The sequence below is a fragment of the Gobio gobio genome (assembly GCF_949357685.1).
Source record: "Gobio gobio genome assembly, chromosome: 1".
Lineage (NCBI taxonomy): Eukaryota > Metazoa > Chordata > Actinopteri > Cypriniformes > Gobionidae > Gobio > Gobio gobio.
This window is the reverse complement of record NC_137097.1, coordinates 64,469,524-64,488,453: the sequence shown is the minus strand read 5'-3', so window position 1 is coordinate 64,488,453 and position 18,930 is coordinate 64,469,524. Positions and strand designations below refer to the sequence as shown.

The 18,930-nt window shown below is 42.4% G+C and overlaps 1 protein-coding gene across 1 annotated transcript in view; it reads left to right on the top strand.

The window, feature by feature from the left end:
• Positions 1-18,930, top strand: part of col5a3a (collagen, type V, alpha 3a) — a 78,924-nt gene that overhangs the window by 49,412 nt on the left and 10,582 nt on the right. Inside the window, exons 18-56 of the mRNA XM_079811027.1 lie at positions 1,894-1,947; positions 2,127-2,180; positions 2,534-2,578; positions 3,243-3,296; positions 3,413-3,457; positions 4,737-4,790; positions 4,913-4,957; positions 5,292-5,345; positions 5,669-5,713; positions 6,177-6,230; positions 6,796-6,840; positions 7,070-7,123; positions 9,722-9,829; positions 9,926-9,979; positions 10,263-10,316; positions 10,419-10,463; positions 10,609-10,662; positions 10,773-10,817; positions 10,943-10,996; positions 11,075-11,128; positions 11,551-11,604; positions 11,711-11,818; positions 12,040-12,129; positions 12,273-12,326; positions 12,410-12,517; positions 12,609-12,716; positions 12,800-12,853; positions 12,947-13,000; positions 13,095-13,202; positions 13,539-13,592; positions 16,710-16,763; positions 17,654-17,707; positions 17,874-17,927; positions 18,015-18,122; positions 18,194-18,247; positions 18,321-18,374; positions 18,462-18,515; positions 18,593-18,646; positions 18,725-18,832. Of these exons, the coding sequence (XP_079667153.1) occupies positions 1,894-1,947; positions 2,127-2,180; positions 2,534-2,578; positions 3,243-3,296; positions 3,413-3,457; positions 4,737-4,790; positions 4,913-4,957; positions 5,292-5,345; positions 5,669-5,713; positions 6,177-6,230; positions 6,796-6,840; positions 7,070-7,123; positions 9,722-9,829; positions 9,926-9,979; positions 10,263-10,316; positions 10,419-10,463; positions 10,609-10,662; positions 10,773-10,817; positions 10,943-10,996; positions 11,075-11,128; positions 11,551-11,604; positions 11,711-11,818; positions 12,040-12,129; positions 12,273-12,326; positions 12,410-12,517; positions 12,609-12,716; positions 12,800-12,853; positions 12,947-13,000; positions 13,095-13,202; positions 13,539-13,592; positions 16,710-16,763; positions 17,654-17,707; positions 17,874-17,927; positions 18,015-18,122; positions 18,194-18,247; positions 18,321-18,374; positions 18,462-18,515; positions 18,593-18,646; positions 18,725-18,832 (2,457 nt within the window). The remainder of the gene's footprint in view (positions 1-1,893; positions 1,948-2,126; positions 2,181-2,533; positions 2,579-3,242; positions 3,297-3,412; positions 3,458-4,736; positions 4,791-4,912; positions 4,958-5,291; positions 5,346-5,668; positions 5,714-6,176; positions 6,231-6,795; positions 6,841-7,069; positions 7,124-9,721; positions 9,830-9,925; positions 9,980-10,262; positions 10,317-10,418; positions 10,464-10,608; positions 10,663-10,772; positions 10,818-10,942; positions 10,997-11,074; positions 11,129-11,550; positions 11,605-11,710; positions 11,819-12,039; positions 12,130-12,272; positions 12,327-12,409; positions 12,518-12,608; positions 12,717-12,799; positions 12,854-12,946; positions 13,001-13,094; positions 13,203-13,538; positions 13,593-16,709; positions 16,764-17,653; positions 17,708-17,873; positions 17,928-18,014; positions 18,123-18,193; positions 18,248-18,320; positions 18,375-18,461; positions 18,516-18,592; positions 18,647-18,724; positions 18,833-18,930) is intronic.

Sequence of the window (18,930 nt, the reverse complement as noted above, 5' to 3'; positions counted from 1 at the left end):
TGATATTGTACTTTTTATTTCAATACATAGTTCTGTCCTGAAACTCTAGATCAGGGGTCTCCACACTCGGTCCTGGAGGGCCGCTGTCCTGCAGAGTTTAGCTCCAACCCCAATTAAACACACCTGAACCAGCTAATCAATGTCTAACTAGGGCCTTGTAAGACACTGATTAGCAGGTTCAGGTGTGTTTATTTGAGGTTGGAGCTAAACTCTGCAGGACAGCGGCCCTCCAGGACCGAGTGTGGAGACCCCTGCTCTAGATGGTGCAGGCTTAACTCAACCTGCCTGCAATCACATCATTCTCTATAGGGCACATTCCTTGACTGATTCCTGCTGTATCAGCAGCCAATGAACTTGCGTTTTCAAACTTCAAATACTTGGTCAGCATTTTCTGTAGACGTACTGTGCGCTTTCAGCAACCCTCCACCTTCCCCAGCTCCACCTGTACAGGTAATTCATGTATGGTATTTCATACAGCAACTGCATGTCTTACTTGCTCACAGCAGCGTGTCGTGTATGTATTGGCAGTAGCAGGCCCCGATCATGCTCTGCAGCAGCAGTGTAGCAGATCTATTTTTGACAAGACCAAATATATCAACATTCTCATACTCATTACTATGCTAAACACTCCAAGAGTTGTCATGACAGAACTACATTTCATAAAAACATGTTGCTCCTCCTTATTTTGAACTGAAGAAACTGTCACCCGCTCCGAGATGTGATATCAGTGTTCGATTTGTGAACAAGCAAATTTTTTTTCAATTAACCTGCTGAATTAATGATTAATTCATGAATTGGACAGATCTCATCTGTTGTTGAGTCAACGACTCACTGATTCAATGGTTCGGTTACAAAAAGCTGTCACTGGGGGGGTGCATATTGGTACCTTAAATGTAGATTAGTACCTAAAGTGTACATATCAGTACCTAAAAGGAACAAAAGGAACTGCCCCAGTAACAGCTTTTATACCTTTGTTTCTGAGAGTGTACGAAATGCAAATTACTAAATTAACCCTCCCACAACACACACACACATATATGTTGAGCAGGTGGATAGAGAATATAAAATTGCTAAACAAATAAACATTCATCAATCAGTAATTTTTACGTTTAATACTTAAGTACATTTAAAATCAAGTACTTTTACTAAAGTAAAATTGAAAAGGAACCCATTTTAATAGGTTATCTGTACTTTTACTCAAGTATTTGATTTCTGTACTTCGTCTACAATTGGTATCTTGAACTTGTGTTAACTGCAAACCTTATTTCAGGAATTTAACCAAAAAAACCCATTGACTCGTTCCCCCAGCACTCAATATGTTGGTGAGTTTGCCTGGGCAGCCACCACAAATGTCCAGTTTTTGTGTTTGGTTAGTTTAAGTGTGTATGCATGTGCTCAAATTGTAGATTCAGCTGCCAGAGCTAAACGGGAAAACCGGAAACTTTAATTTGACCCTAATAGTTTTGTCCATTGATGGAACCGTTTGCTATTGAGGGCTGTGTTTTATTGTGTGCTCTGACAATAGTAAGCATTCAGCCCTGTCCAGCTGCAAGACCCGTCAGTAAATAAATCACGCAGAGCTATTTAGCACAACAGCAGTTTGTTTGATGAGGAAGTGCGAGGTACTCCCGCAGCTCTCCGAGTCCCAGCACCGGATGCGGGCTGAGAATCACAGCAGATGGGAAGGTTCCTCTGAGGCAGCCTGTCAAACCCTGCCACATGCCACACACACCTCTGGCCCATAGTCACTGCTTGCGTCTGTGCGTTCGAAGCAAAGCGCATGACATTGTGAAAGGACATGTTCTGTTTAGTTAATGAAGTGTGCTGGTGGACGTGTGTGTTTGAAACGGCTGTTTTGTCGATCTTTCTTATGGATCTCTGTCTTTTTTGCAGGGTGACAGGGGCTTTGATGGACTACCTGGTCTTCCAGGGAACAAAGGACACAGAGTGCGTAGAGAACACCTAATTGCTTAATCAAATCACACAGTCTGTTTACTGCGCAGTCAAGAGTGGCTCTTAGATGTGTCTAAACGCTCCGCTTCACTTTTAATAGATCCTCAGATCCATTTTAGACTTCGTGTTGTGTGCAGTAACTCAAATGTGACTCTCATGTGAACATTCCTCAGGGAGACATGGGGAAACCTGGACCCCAAGGTCCACCTGGAGAGCCTGGTCACAAGGTAATGCAGATTCGCCTTTTTTCGATCCTGCTTTTCGGAGCTTTGTTCAGTCCCCTTAATGAGTCTTTTATCAGATTGCTAATAATCTGTTTAAAGATCGCCTGCACTGCCCCAGGTGTGTACTCACAAATCGCATGAAAGAGACAAGCTGTGCACTGTGTGGGATGTTCTCATTATGCAAAGTTGAAAAATGTATGCAGCAGCGATTCACATTGATCACAGCTTTCAAGAATGGGAATATTTTTGCATACATAACCCTTCTGATATCCTTCCTCAAAGACTTAAGGCTGAATCTCACATATTTTTTTTTCTACCACAAAAAAGATGTTATATTGCCAAACTTCCTTTTGCAGGGTTCGGATGGGCCTGTTGGACCAAGAGGGCAACCAGGAGAATCTGTGAGTGATGCAAGCCAACCCACAGATAGATACAAATGCACACGGGCACATAAACACTTACACGTCTCTGTCTGACATTCGATGGGCAGCCCCATGTCCCTGCTTGGCACAGCCTGATTAACGGTGGCTAAAGCACCATTTAAATCTCGGCAGGTGAGCTGTGATCCACCGGGGCGGCGGCTGTTTAAATGGATCACCCAGAGCAGTAAGGGACTTGAGCACTATTACAGCTCGGTGCCTGCGAGAGAGCGAGAGATGCTGTGGAGATAAATGCGGGGATGGAGATAGATGAGCTGGGAGATTGGTGAAGGGAAGAGATGAAATCCTGGCCTGCATGATTATATTTCCATATCAATCACTTCTCTGGAGATCACAGATGTGGCTCTGGAACAGGTGGCTTGGCCGGCGTACAAAGACCAAGACTGACAAAAACAAAACACACACGCTAGCCATGCATACACACATAGACACGCACATACGAGAGGCAAGAGGATCTATACTCTCATATATACACATACACATCAGCACAAACTTATGCACAGAAGCATCCTTGTGCATATACCAATGCTAATCTGCAGTGATATACTGTTCGATCATTACCGCACTTGACCTTGGTGAAGCTAATGGGAGTTTCTGATGAGTTTCTGATTGTTTTTCTTTACAGGGGCTAAGAGGACTTGTGGGGCCAAGAGGGCCACCTGGTCCACCTGGGCAGCAGGTACGACAATCGCCATCCATCAGAGTTACATAATGGCTAGTTTGCATGCACAACATGGATAGAGGTGCTGTGGTATTATTAAGATTGTGAAATATAACCTTGTGTTTTACTTTTAGGGAATTCAAGGCGTCGATGGTGTTCAAGGGGCAAAGGGCAACTTGGTGGGTCTGCTATGAAGTTTTCTATGCATGTATTACACAATGTCTGCAGACAAATAAATTACAGAAAAGAGCAGTAGGAGGTTTTAGTGCGGTTGTTCGAAACAACATTTCAGATGTTGTTAGATAAAACCATTGGGAAGTAACCCGTAGAGGATCTGTTGCACTGGCAGAGTTCTTTTGAGAACTGTAGAGCAAAGTTACCTCAAGCCCTCATCTATTCAACTGATATATACTGCCTTCAAGTCATGTTGGAATGATAGAATTTGCTTGATGATTGCACTTGAATGGCACCACAATAGTTTAATTACCGGTTGGAAGATAGGATTTAATTTGAGCCCTGACTTTCAGAGTTGGGAGGCGTGTCAATTAAATAATCATAAGAGAAGCTAATTGATATTGGTTACAAACTGGGGTAATCAACAGCATGCCGCGATTACCGTTCATAGAGCTCAAGTTATTCCTTTACATTTTCATTGTGAAGGTTGACTGCACATTTTAGTTTGTATGCACTTTGTGTACTGTTGATTAAAATCAGCTATAAAGCCTGGCAGAAAACACTACTCATTTAGCCAGTTTATGAGGCGACAGCTTTGCATAACAAAACTATATTTCCCATAGTTCTCGGTGGCAGGCAGAGAGTGATAAAGCGCATAGTTAAAGCACCAATAATGGACATACTTTGCCGTTGATTTTGAGGTACTAGCTCTACAAATCTTTTTCAGAAAGGGAAAAAAAGAGAATGTCCATGAAATTACCCACCTTGTTAATATTAACCATAATAATCATAATTAGTTTGCAAACTATGTAGGTAACTTCCCAGGAGGCCGTGAAGGCATCGACCATCGTGCACACTTTATATTAGGTGGCCTTAACTACTATGTACTAACATTTGAAATTAATGATTTGATAGAATGCACTTATTGTGTACATACATGTTTTTACATTGTACTTATATTTAAAAAAATCCTGCATGTAATTACAGCTGTAATTAATTTCTGTAACTACATCTATAATTACACTGTTGTAATTATAGCTTAACCCACCCTCACACCTACCAAACCTGTCCCTAACCTTACCCGCATCCCACCTCAATAGCAGAAAATGTGTTTTGCAGTACATTATGAACGCAATAAGTGCATTGTACTTATTTTTTATGTAAGTACATAGTAGTTAAGGACACTTGATATAAAGTGGGACCAAAGTCCTAAACTAACAGCTTTACAAACTAATGATTATCATCTCTCAAAATGATGGCTCACATTTTTTCCTCGTTTCGCAGGGACCCCCTGGAGAACCTGGACCTTCAGGTCAACAGGGAAACCCAGGCATACAGGTATACATCCATCTTCACTCCAGTGCTGCCTAATGAAGCCATGCCAGCAATGCAAATATGCACTGCTAGAACAAAACCCACACTTTTGCGTTTGAATAAAGAGTTATGTTCTTTCTTTTCAGGGCTTCCCTGGTCCACAGGGGCCTATAGGTCTGCCAGGAGAGAAGGTAAACTCTATTTCAGTATTAATGCACACACCTTTAACCCTTTAGTAGATAAGCATTTGAGTGTGGATGAGTGCGCATCTTAGTGTGTGTGCTTTTATTCAGATTTCCATATGAAGCTAGACAGATAATCAATAGTGAAACTTCGCATACACATGCACACATACAGTACATTTTCCCTCAAATGTGCCTAGGCACATTATGGATATTGATTGCAGTTAACAAGCTAGGCATGCTGAGTATGAAGGAGGTTTTGGTTTGTGGTTTGGATCAGAGGATTCAATATTGTGTGTGTGTGTGTGTGTGTGTGTTTGTGTTTTTGTTTTTTCTCAAACAGGGCCCCGAGGGGAAACCTGGAATGCAGGGCCTTTCTGGGATTGATGGTCCTCCAGTAAGTACTTTTCTCCAAAATCATCATAGGACTGAATTTTATTTTATAATAAAAAATAATCCTATTCCAGCCAGCCAGCAGGGGGCACTATGGTGCATACGGACAAGTACATTGGCAAATTTCATCCGCTACCACAAACATTCCTAGTAAATCTTCACAGCATAATTTTCATGCACAGAATGAATGCTGAAAAAGCGATGATGCAGAGTCCTTAGTCCAGGCCTGGCCTTTTGTGTTGGCTCATTAGCTCTCTCGCTGAAACAGGATGTCCCCTAATCAGCCCGCTGTCATGCTAACACCTGGTTATCCTGTTCAAATCACAGGGTCATCCTGGAAGAGAGGGACCCCCTGGGGAAAAGGGACACCAGGTGGGTTACAATCACACACACACACACACACACTGCTCCACTGACCTGAATAAGCGGTGACAATTTGAAGAGGAAACGGAGAGAGCCAAGAGTCTAAATGCGGCACCACACAGAAAAGCGTTGCCCTGTTCACGGTCCCCTCTGTCTGAAGCCTTTTGTTACAGGCGCTCCAGCTGCAGTCGCTAAATTATCACCGGTCACAAAGCATAACTGCGTGCTTTTATGCGTGCACTATCGCAGTAATTGCACACTTGAATCAAGCCATCAGCATTGTGCGGTCATTGTTTCGTTTTCAGCACGAACCCTCACACTACGTCTGCAGCACTGAGTATTCATTTGAACGTATTTTCGTCGACACACATGGAGCGCTATAGTTCAGTCGTAGATTAATGACACGGTTTTGTCAGTGTTTTCCCCTTCACTGCCTGAACATTAAACTGGCATTTTCTCTTCTTCTATTCAGGGTTTATCAGGAGCACAAGGGCCAGTTGGATATCCCGGGCCCCGTGGAGTGAAGGTGAGCGGTTTTGAGATTGCAGCTCGTTCTGTTAGCTCCAAAGACACTCAAAGACATTTGGTCGAGGATGGCAGACTTTTGATTGACAGTCCGACTTTGGGTGAATGGCAGACGACTGGCTCAGGTAGATCAGTTTAATTCTCCCCGGAAAAACCTTGACAGTGCGAAGCACTCATGATGGACAGTCGAAAACGCAACAAGGAGGAAAACGAAACCTGTCTGGGCTTGTTTGTGTGGAGGAGTGTGTGATGCCTTCAGCATGTGGTCAAAGGATAAAAAACGGATTTATCCTGCCAGCACATAAATCTACTCTGATGGTGTCATCCAGATTATTATCGTATGTGTCTACGTTCTGTCACAATGCTGTTTATATTTGTAGCTGTATGTCTTACCTCCAGCAATTTTGCAAGCTTTTATTACTTTAAACAGTCAGTGCTGGTATACTCATGTTAAGACATAATTTCTGAGATTTTTTCTTTCAGGTGAACGCTCCCGAACCGAGGTTTGGAGATTGCGCAGAGATCCCTGTGGCACACACTGATACATTTTGTCCTTTTTCTAACAGGGCGCAGATGGGGTGAGGGGACTGAAGGGTAGCAAGGGGGAGAAGGTGAGAGAAAAACAAATCCGCTTGTTTTCTCATAACAAAGACAAGGGAAAAGAAGACAACGAGTTCAGTTATCAGTGTGAAGATAAGGCACAGTGTTTACTGATAGTGGCCTCGGTTGATGCATGATTTTCTCTGCCGCTTCTTGAGTCTACGTTTTCTATATGTTTTTATCTGTGTGGAGCAATTTGAAGGTGGTTCTGACTAATTGAATTCCTTTTGTCTGTTACAGGGTGAAGATGGTTTCCCAGGGGCCAAGGGAGAAATGGGCATTAAAGGAGACAGAGTGAGTTTTTCCATTCAGCCTGAATAGGCTGTAAATAGTGGTGTTTGCTTAGGCGAACATCATTTTTATTATTGATCATCATTTTTCAGCCAACCCTCCTCCCCCCTAGACTAGTATTAAACTACAATGTGTAAGTTGTCCCACATGTTTCTGCTACAGATTACACTTCATCACATTTATGCTTGTTAAGTAGAGGTATTTTGTTCATTTTTAAAGCCTTTATTTATTCAAAAAACAGGCAAAAACCCATTGAGGGAGGGTCCCAAGCTATATCCACAGATAGAATATCATAGGCCCTTTTTACCTGGTATGTGTTCTGGTTGATCAGGGGTCTCATTTATAACCGCTGCGTACGATCAAAACAGGCCCTGAAAGAGGCGTACGCCACTTTCGACACATAAGTTGTGATTTATAAAAACAAACTTGACGGGAAAATTTGCGCACCTGCACGCAAACTCTGACCCATGCGTACGAACTCTTTTACTGTATAGAGTGAGAAAAGTCATGAAGTAAGAACAATTTAAAACGATATGCATTGAAATTACATAAAGTCATACTCAGAATTTAGCCTACGCAAAAATTATATGAATTTAGATAGATATGTGGATGTGCGACTTGATCACGTTTCCTCTGACACGCTGTTTTAATGACAGCAAGGATTAAATATAGGCTAATTCCAATAATTCCTCTTTAAACCTAACTGCAGATCTCACGTTATGACAATATGTTTTGGCGATGCACACACTTACTTCAATTTTACAGACACTGCAGGATTCGGTGGTCGAACTCTCCATTATCCAAGTAGGAATAGGTCCAATGATAATAGCTTACTGTACAACCGCAGCTGCACGGACACGGAGTGTAAAGACATCTTCACAAAATTATGAGAAATACCACTGTATTTGAAGGATACAACTTGAAGAAAAAAAATACGATTTGCATGTTTCCTTTTCTAAAATACTGTCAGTAACGCAAGTCAGATGATTGTATTTATATATATATATATATATATATATATATATATATATATATATATATATATATATATATATATATATATATATATATATATATATATATATATATATATATATATATATATATATATATATATACACACTGCAATAAATAAGTTGGCCTATCTGTTTAAATTAAAATAGCCTAAACATCCTATATGTTCACATTATCAGCAAAACTGCATGAATTTGAGTTGAAGGGTTTCAAATTAACAAAATATTTTGAATTAAAATAACATTTGGCCCATGGAAATTAATGAATAAACTTTATTTAAAAAAAATATCTGAGAAGTATTTTGTAAAATTTCATTTTTATGGATATTTTGATATATTTATTCTAAAACATAAAAAGGATATTGGATGATTGTCAGCAATGTACTGTGTAAGGCACAAATGGCATTTTTAGTCCGTATCTAATATTTTTCAATGTCTTGTACCTTTGACAGTGTTCAACATGGCGTCACGTGGATGGGAATATGCATGCAAATAATATGCAGATGAGGTTATGCATAGTAAAACTAGGCGTTGTAAGCTCCATATATGGTAATTTCAGGGAGGAGACAGGGTGGAGGTGCACGTTCGCACAATCTTTTGCTGGCTGTGATTTATAAAGGGATTTTTGCAAAGGTTCTGGCCTTGCGTACACTTGGTTTTATAAATCTGAATTTTTTTGTGCAGACGCAAAATCTAGCTTTTGTGCGTACGTACACTTTTAGGATGAAATCTACGGAAAGTTTTATAAATGAGACCCCAGATCACAAGTGGACGACGCTAAATACAGGTGTAAAAGAGGTCTAAAACGTTTTGAGCTTGTCCACTTTCGACCACGTCAAGATGTAGTTGAAAATGCATTCGATCGGATTTCTTTCGTAGTGTAGACACTCATGTGGTCGAATGTGTTCGAACAGCCACAAAACGCCTACTCTCCGCCTACTGACCTAGCGCTTAAACATTATGGGAAGCTCGCTAGCCAGACGGGATTTAAACTTTGGCTGGAGACACAAGTTTGGTTTGAAGATGAAAAACATGCCAAGCACAATTTTCTCTCACCAATCCTGATTTCTAACACGCATTCACAGCGTTTTGGCATGGACTTGTGGCTATCAGAGCAGAAACGAAAGCTACTGTTTTCTCCAGTCACATTCATATGTAAATAGCGTGAGCTTATTTCATCCATTAGATCGAAAGATCTGAAAAACAACCCATACATTTACCTGCCCTCGAAGAAATCAGGACAGAAGTGGACAAAAGAGATAGGATGTAAACGAGAATGTGTCTCCCTCTTCTACTTGTGATCCGATCGACCAAAACGCATCTTAATACCAGGGGTAAACAGGGCCGTAGACAACAAGTGGGCTATTTTAACTTGGGCCAAAAAGCTAACACCTTTTAACCACTCCAAACACCATAACAACCGCGCAGCAGCCTTATCAACACTCAGAACACCTTAGCAAATGCATCTCAACCTTTTTTGACCACTCACAGTGTGTTCAGATAATGTAAAAAAAAATACTTTTATATATGGCATGATGTAGATTTTATTTGTAGATGTAACAGTAACTTTGTGTGTGTGCATGCTTAGGGTGATAATGGGGCTACTGGAAATCGTGGCGAAGATGGACCAGAGGGGCCAAAGGGTCAGTCAGGACCCCTGGGAGAGGCTGGATCTGCGGGCATTGCTGGAGAAAAGGTAATTGCTGCTTCTATACCAACAGTCTATTGAGAATTGTTTATGTACTGATTATTTAGTTTTCTTAAATTTTCTGACTCCTCGTTCCATGTGCAGGGCAAACTTGGAGTTCCAGGGTTGCCTGGATATCCCGGCAGGCAGGGGTCCAAGGTAAAGCATCATCATTGAAATGACAATAACCGAATTTTTACACTGAATTCTGAAAGCCGCAGGTCTCAGTCATGGTATATTAATATTTCCATATTACATTTTTACTGAGGATGATTAATGGCCATTTAGAGGCTGTTTTATTAATAGCTTATCTGAAGCTACAATTATTATTTGGCTTATTTATGGTAATTGGACTTCAGAGGTTAATTTGTGGTTAATTAAACGTAGAGGTTGATTAATGAATGGAATGTGGTAATTGATTAACCTTCGCCTTGGTCCACAGGGATCAGTGGGCTTTCTTGGAACAGCTGGGCTGGAAGGAGAGAAAGGAAAGAGGGTGAGAGGCCAGTGCCATTGTAGATTGTCCGAGGGATTACACACACCCTGCTGCATTAATGTGTGTGCGCTCATTTTTTATAAACTTTTTTTTTTTTTACAGGGACCTGCTGGACAGGCCGGTGCCGATGGTGAAAGAGGTCCAAATGTAAGTCTTTAGCATGCTAATGGGATGTGACACCTCAGCATGCAGGGATTAATGAGAAAACAGCCAATAATAATTGACTGAACAATCATTTTAATCATGCATGCTTTTTAAGCATATTTGCATGTTTGATTCCCATTGTTTGCAGGGTGCACGTGGGGGAAGAGGAGCACGAGGACCGACAGGGAAGCCAGGAGCCAAGGTAAGAAATCCATCCTCATGCAGATAATGATCCTATAGAAGCCCTTTTAAATAGATGGTAATGTATATGTTTAAATTCATGTGACGTCCCTTTCTTTGTCTTATGCTCAGGGCTCTGCTGGTCATGACGGCCCACAAGGTGCCACAGGAGAGAAAGTATGTTATCTATTACAATTCTCTTCATATTACACGGTCAATCTACCAGACTAATGTGAGATTTCACATTTCTTTTCATTGCCGGAGATAAATGAATACCAGTGCTTTTTTCCACTCTGCTTTAGGGCCCTCAAGGACCACAAGGACGCAATGGAGAGGCCGGGCCAAAGGGACCAAATGTAAGTGACCAATAAAGAAATACAATTCTTTGAGAGAATGAAAGAATATCTCTTAAATTTTTTGCACGTTGTTTTCAGGGCCCTGCGGGAAAGGACGGGTTGCCAGGTCACCCAGGCCAACGGGGGGAGCCAGTGAGTCAGTTCATATTTTAAAAAGAATCATTTTAAAGGAAAGGTAACCATGGTCATGTCCCAAATGGCGCGTTTGATGTGACTTGTGCGCACCATTCTAAATCCCTAAATGACAAATAAGACACTTTATAGTCTTGTGGACTTTAGAAAAAACCCATAAGAGCCACTATGTGTCCTTAATGCTGAGCTAGTGCAGACTGTACAGCAAACTACAGTCTATGCAGCATCACATCACACATGTAGGACAGCATTTGGGATTGGGGCTGTTTAATCATACATTTCTAAATTAATTCCCATAACTAGATACACCCATTAGTTGATTTATAAACAGTAGGAAAAGCAATGTTGCAGGCTAAAATAAGCTGGTTTTGCTTCTGAAATTGTTTTTTTGAACGTTGTTCACATTCAATTTTTTCATACAGGGATTTCAAGGAAAGACGGGTCCCCCCGGGCCTGCTGGAGTGGTCGGACCACAGGTGAGTTGATCATACAGGATCGATCTTTGTTTAGTTCCATGAAACTTCTCATTTAAGAATGTTTGATGTGGTCCAATCCAGTTGTCTCACTTATCTCATATTCCAGGGAAAAACTGGGGAGACCGGCCCCACTGGTGACAGGGGACACCCAGGTGCCCCAGGACCCCCTGGAGAGCATGGTCTGCCAGGAGCTGCAGGCAAAGAGGGAACCAAGGTTGGATATAAGCATTAGAATCATCATCCTCACGAAACAGACCAAACACATTAATCTAGTTATAAGTTACATTGCTCATTACACTCCATATGTTTCTGCTCATTCAATATGAATAGAGCTCCCAGCATGACTCAGTGCCTATAAAGGAGTGATGGATGGCTCCTAATGAGTGAGCGAGTTGTGGAAACAGAGATCCATCTTTCTGTGTTCTCTGTCTCCAGGGAGATCCAGGCCCCGCAGGGCTGCCCGGGAAGAGTGGTCCTGCTGGTCGTCGTGGATTCAGAGGAGAAAGAGGCTTACCTGGCACTCCGGTAACTTATCTCAACGTATCTGAGAGAATCCTCTCATAAGCCCTGCTGTGATGGCTGCTGCCTTTGCATAACTGACAACTGTTACAATATTAAAGCAGGCTTCGTGAAAATAGGCAGATTTTCTTACATTTATGGTTTATTAGGGTACTGCTGGTCTGAAGGGCGGAGAGGGCCCCCCTGGTGTTGCAGGACCAATTGTAAGTGATTATCCATTATCTCCTCTGTATTTTCCACAATATAGTTCACCTAACTAAAATGTTACATTTCTCTGTCTGCACAGGGTGCCACAGGAGAGAGAGGACCCTCAGGATCTGCAGGTGCCATTGGTCAGCCTGGTCGTACAGGAGGTGTCGGCCCCGCTGGTCCAATGGGAGAGAAGGGCGAGCCGGTGAGAGTCGCATGGAAATTGTACTCTGTGAAATGAGAAGATTTACTGCTAACCTCAATTGTAATTACCAATTACCTCTGTTCCTCTTCAGGGTGAGAAAGGTCCGTTTGGCCCTGCTGGGCGAGATGGAGAACAAGGGCCTGTGGGATTACCTGGTCCTGCAGGGTCACCTGGTCCACCTGGAGATGACGGAGATAAGGTACAGCTTTGAATAGATTTTCAGCAGTTGCACATGTTGATGCTGGTTGTTATTCATGGGTATGAGGGGTGTTTTTTTTTCAGGGGGAGACAGGAGGACCAGGGCAGAAAGGCAGCAAAGGAGACAAAGGAGAGGGGGTGAGTATCTATCTCTATCTTGTCATAAGCACTGAATATTACATGAACTTTTTTTAGAGGTATGTAACTGTATCTCTGTATCTTACCTCACAGGGTCCTCCAGGGCCGCCCGGGAGCCAAGGACCTGCTGGACAGCCAGGTTCACCAGTATGTATAATTATGTATCGGGTGTGTGACCCAAAGTGTTAGAGATTGTTTGGAATTCTGTGTGTTCACAGTCCAGCACTGATGTCTCTTTCAGGGTCTGGATGGAGAGCCAGGGCCCCGGGGACAGCAAGGAATGTATGGCCCAAAAGGAGATGAAGGTCCACGTGGTTTTAAAGGGGCGACTGGACCAATAGGGTTGCAGGTACATCTGTCCGCACTGTGACTTTTAAGGATAAGCAAAACAAAACCAACAAAGTCAAAGTTGGGTCTATGAAAAAACAATAACAGAAGGTTGTTTGATTTGCTGGATATTTTTGTAACTAGATTTCAAACCTGCATCCCTGAGTTGTTGCATGTCATGAGCATTCTTTCAGCCCCAGATGTCCTTATCTATTGACTGCATGCATGAATGCACTGTGTTTGCAAAATCTTAGTTCATCTTCATCCAGATGGGACATAGTTTTCACACTTCATTGAGGGGGTTAATCCACCTTAATTCTGAAACCGTATGGCTCTAAATTTAAATCTGTTTATTTAGGGAATGCCAGGACCCCCTGGAGAGAAGGGAGAGAGTGGCCATGTTGGATCTATGGTAAGATTTGCTTATCACAAAGTCCTTACATGAATAATTTGGCACTAGAATATTTGTTTTTCTTCTTAATACCAATTAATGCCACACAATGCATGCAGGAGGTAATTGAACTGGGCAAAATTGAAGAATTGCTTACCTATCGGCTAATGAGCTGGAATTTGAATAGAATTTGCCATACACCACAGGAAGCTGAATTGGAATTTGAGCTGATTGTAGTCTGTGTTGAAGCAGCCTAATCCATAAAATGGTTAAATATAAAGAGGAATATATCAATTAAGTAAACATTAATATATATTTAAACATTTGTTTGTCTGTCTATAAGTCCTATTAAAACCAAACTGTAAGACTTTTTGTAAGACACTTCTGAAATTAATTTTAATTTATATTGTTTTGCAATTCATTTGAATTCTACTTTTAGCTCAAATTGCAGTTCTGCATCCTTTGTGCTACCTTCAGAAACTGAAATATATACATTTCAAAAACATTCTCCAAATGAAAGGAGGATTCTAAAGGAAACAAATCTCTTCACTTAAAGTCCTAACTTCTGCAAGCAAGTTGTCCCAAGCCTGAATGATACCCCCAAAAAATAATGCTTGTCAAAGACACTGTGCTGTTACTGTACTTTGCTAACTCAGCAAGCAATTTTGCATTTAAAAGACATCTAATAGCCATCCAATCACAGCCCTGATGTCTAGGCTACAACAAGGCAAATTTTGGGCTGTCAGTGAAAATTGAATAGACGTCTCTATTACTCAGGGCTCTATTACTCTCGTATTCATAGCCAGACTAAGGGCGTTTTCACACCTGAAAGTCCGCACCAAGGTCCGAACCGAAGTTCATGTTTTGATACATTTTATACATTCGGTTAGTTTTGGTTTGGTTTCACATTGCAATCATGCGAGCGGACTAAAGAACTTTACATGACGCACTTGTGTCCACTCGTCATCATCTATGTGGGCGGCATCTGGACATTGATTGGTTTGTAAACGGACGTGCGTCTGACGTCAGCGTCTTTGACAAGAATGAATGAACGGACGCATATCGTTGCCACTATTGAACAGTGCGCATTGCTTTGCTATTTTTTATTCGTTACGTTTAAAAGTGGACATTTCAAGCTTTATATACACATATTTCTCATGTTTGTGAGACAAGTAGCCTGGTGAGTTTCGGTTTATTTGAGACGCGCTCCAGTTCACGTGTAAAGCATGTGTTCGCTCCCGCGATTATTGTCTGCTATAGACTATTTGCTTCTTATTTATTAAATCCAGGCAATTATCAGATTAAACGTTGATTAAAATTAAGATACAATTCATACAAAACGAAATTCACATTAAAGAAAGGCTTTCTAAGCAAAATCATACAAAATTTCGTTCAAAATCATTTGTGACCTTCTGTCTTCTGACATATTGCGCATCTTTTCACTTTTCATAATCAATGCAGCCTAGATTGAATTTAAAAATAACATTATAATATTTAAACATAAACAGGAACTTCCTGTAAAGGGTCTGAACGTCCGAACCATACAGAAAATGCTTTCACTCTAGAAACGAACCGAACCTTTGTTCAGTTTGATCCGGACCGAGACTACCTCTTTTTGTCGGACCAAATTTCGTCTGTTTGGTCCTAACCGTGGTACGGGGGAGGTTTCACACCTGTAATTTTGATTCGGACCAAACTGAAAAGTCAGAAAATCCGGACCAAACAAGGTAGGTGTGAAAACTCCCTAAATCAGGTCTATAGTTAACCGGGAACACTTGTTCATGAACTTGTTCCAGGGGTCCAAACAATGCACCATTGTCTTTGTCTGATACATCCTGCAGATGACCTGAATCCGGTGTTTGATTAGGAGGCAAAATCCAGGATCAGGTTTGGGAACTACTGTTCTAAGCAATCACGTTTTCACCTGGCACATGAGAAAATGGATGATCCCTTAAAAAATTCCTTAGATCTATATTTCATAAAAGATATTTACCACTTGGAAATTGCCTGGTAACCACCCATAACACCCTAGAATCATGGCAGGCAAGCACAACCAACATTTACATATTTACTTGCATAAACAAGAAATGTAAAAACATAACTTTCTCATGAAGAAATAATCATTCACTCGAGTATCACACCAATCAGCCCATCGTTCCGAACCTGCACAGCATTTCTCTAAACAGGACTGTGTGTGTGTGTGTGTGTAGGATGGGAGTCAGCAGAGGTCTGAAATACAGTGAGAGATAAGAAGCTGTGTGTGAGAAGCTGTTTGAGACTGGAGCATCATTCATGTGTGTGAGTGTATAAGTGTCTGGCCCGTGTGAGCTGAGAGTGACAGAAGAGAGAGAGCAAGGCTGGTTCTGAAGTGGAAGGCAGCATGACAGCTGCTAATCAGATTACTGTGAGCCTGGGCTGTCTAATGAGCACGCTCCTTTGTGACAGTCTTCTCGCGGCTCCGTCAACCATGAAGGAATGCAAAACAAGATTCTCAACGGTTCCACACACTTGCGCGATTAGATGAAGTGCATCAAAACTGAGCAAAAACAAAGCCACAAGACCTCACTGGGAACATCTCATCCATGAGCGAATGCCGTGGATCATGGGATTTCCAGGCCCTAATGCATAGCCACTGAATTTCCCGTTCTCTCTGTACGGGTTTGTGTTAAGCCTCCGCGATGGATTGTCGAGTGTGGGGTGTTGTATGTTTTTGAGACTACACACTCAGCCTTGGTGCTGATCCTCGCTGCAGTCTATCCAGCTGGATGCCTCGCGAAGCACTAATATCTCTTGGTGGAGACTGCGTGCGGCGCACTAGCAACGGGTTTTGGCCAGTTTGATTAATGGCTCGTGTTCCGCCCTCTGCAGCACTAAGAGGTATGCCTCAGGAGTTGAAAATTCATGCAGTGTAACCAGAGAATGGGGAAGTAAGATGGTCCTCATTAAAACCCAGACACAGCACCCAGAGAGGAAATCAGCCCGCCTGTAATAGCCTGTCACCACCGAGTCAGAGATGTACAAAAAAAGCCACCTCTCTGACACAGATGCTGATTGTAGAAAAAGAGGAGGAGAGAGAGAGCGAAAGGGAGAGAGTACATGTCTACGTAGGAAATGCTTAATCTTTCTGCTTCTCATCAGGGCCCTCCAGGACAACATGGTCCACGTGGCCCCCAGGGACCCATAGGTGGAGAGGTAAGTGTCTTTGTGCTTTCCTTCCTGCCTATCAGCCCGCTGTGCTGCGGGGTTCAAGTGCAGGACAGTGTATTAGTGCTGATTAGGGGTTGTTTTGTAGTTAAACATCTCAGTACTGCAGAGACATAATGAGAGATCCGTCCTGTGTATCGGCACACTGCCGTGCCGTAGATGAAACCCCCTAGGCTGTTATAAGGTCACATACGACACCTCATCGCTCTTTCCTCAGTCTTTCATCCTCCCCATATCTCTTTCTGCCCACCCTCTGCTGATTTTGAGTGTTCAATTATTAACAAGAAGTGGGATATGATCCTTCTGCAAGAGTTATATTTACTTCTCTATGAATGATTAAGGAGTATTAGGCTATCATCCCTGAGAGAGAGTTATATTTACCTCTACTAATGGCCACCTTTGAACATCTCCCATGTGTTAATAATTGAAAAGCGAGAGAACAGAGACAGACGCAGCAGTGACCCGTACGCCAGCGCTCTCCAAGACAGGAGATGTGCGACGGGGCTGATTGTGCCCAATATATGAACACGGCGCAGGTAGTCAGAATGAGAGATGAAGAAAACGACCAGGATACATAGGCTGGATATCCATTTGGCTTCATGTGTTCACCTCACCTGACTCAGCAGAGAGACTCCAGAGACCAGGACGGCTACTTTAGTTTAGACTCATCTGAGACATTCATACTCAGCCAATGCAGCCATAAACGCCCCAGCCAGGAGGAGGCTGAACAATATGGCGTTTTAGCTTAATAAAATGTGATTACATATACACAGAGACTGTGTAATCTCATCACTGTAATGTCAACAGTCTGCAAGTAGGGGAGGCAGCCTTGCATGCATTATGTATGAAACTGACTCGGTTTTGTTCTGTGTGGCAAGGGTCCTCAGGGCATGCCGGGCGGAGTTGGCCAGCCTGGAGTGGTGGGAGAAAAGGTAGACCTCTCTTACTGTGTACAGATGTTCTAGTGTTTTTCTGATTTATGGGGGAGGTTGTATTTATTTGTTGGAGGGTGCGTGAACATGTAAGCCTAAGTATGATGGATGATCGCTTTCTTCTCGCTTTCTTCTTGCTTGTTTGTCTCTTTTGCACTCTGTCTAGGGTGAGGACGGAGAAGCAGGGAATCCAGGAAACGTGGGTGAAACTGGACCCCCTGTAAGTCATTTCTTTCTGTTCCCTCTTTTTCTCATTAGTCTGTCATCCCCCATGTATCACTAACTTTCCTGTTGCTTCTATGTCAAGGGAGAAAAAGGTGATTTGGGTGAGAAGGGTGATACCGGCGCCTCTGGGGCTGCAGGGCCCCCAGGAATCAGAGGCACACCTGGATCAGATGGACCCAAAGGAAACCCAGTGAGTGACTATTCTCATAGTGAAAACTGTCAGAAAGATTTTACTCTGACATAATCCATTTCCCTCAATAGGGTCCCCTTGGATTTCCTGGAGACTCGGGACCCCCTGGAGAGCCAGGTGCTAATGTAAGTGCACCGGCAAACACCTGCGTCAATTCAACACATTATGATGGTGAATTCGAATAATTTTTGGTTATAGGGTATTGATGGGGGACCAGGAGCTAAAGGGGACAATGGCGATCCTGGGAAAGCTGTAAGTATAGTATTCGAGCACTTTGTTATGTTTGATGTAATGATACATTTGTGAAACTAATTAAAATAACAATTCTGTTTTTAACAGGGACCCCAAGGTGCCTCAGGGGAGCCTGGCCCTCAAGGGCCACCTGGCAGGAGGGTGGGTTTGGCCACTGTCGATTGAGTACAGAATGATTTCCATACAGTGTTATCTAATCATAAGTCTCCTTCTAACAGGGACATATAGGTCCTGAGGGAAAAGAAGGGAAACAGGGGAAAAAGGGGGCAAAGGTAAGTCTTTTATAATAAGCCTTCATCTAAAATCTCATATGTAGCATTTACATGTTTTTACATTGTTATCTTCGTCAGGGTTCTGCTGGTGCAGAGGGTCCGATAGGAAAGACAGGGCCTGCCGGACCACAGGGACACCCTGGAAACCCTGGTCCAGAGGGTTTGCGTGGGATTCCAGGCTCTGCTGTAAGCACATCTTTTTTTTTACTGTACAGCAATCTGCTGTAGATGGCAGAAATCGAACCACGTGACTTATTACTGACCTCTCCAACCGCATAATCGAT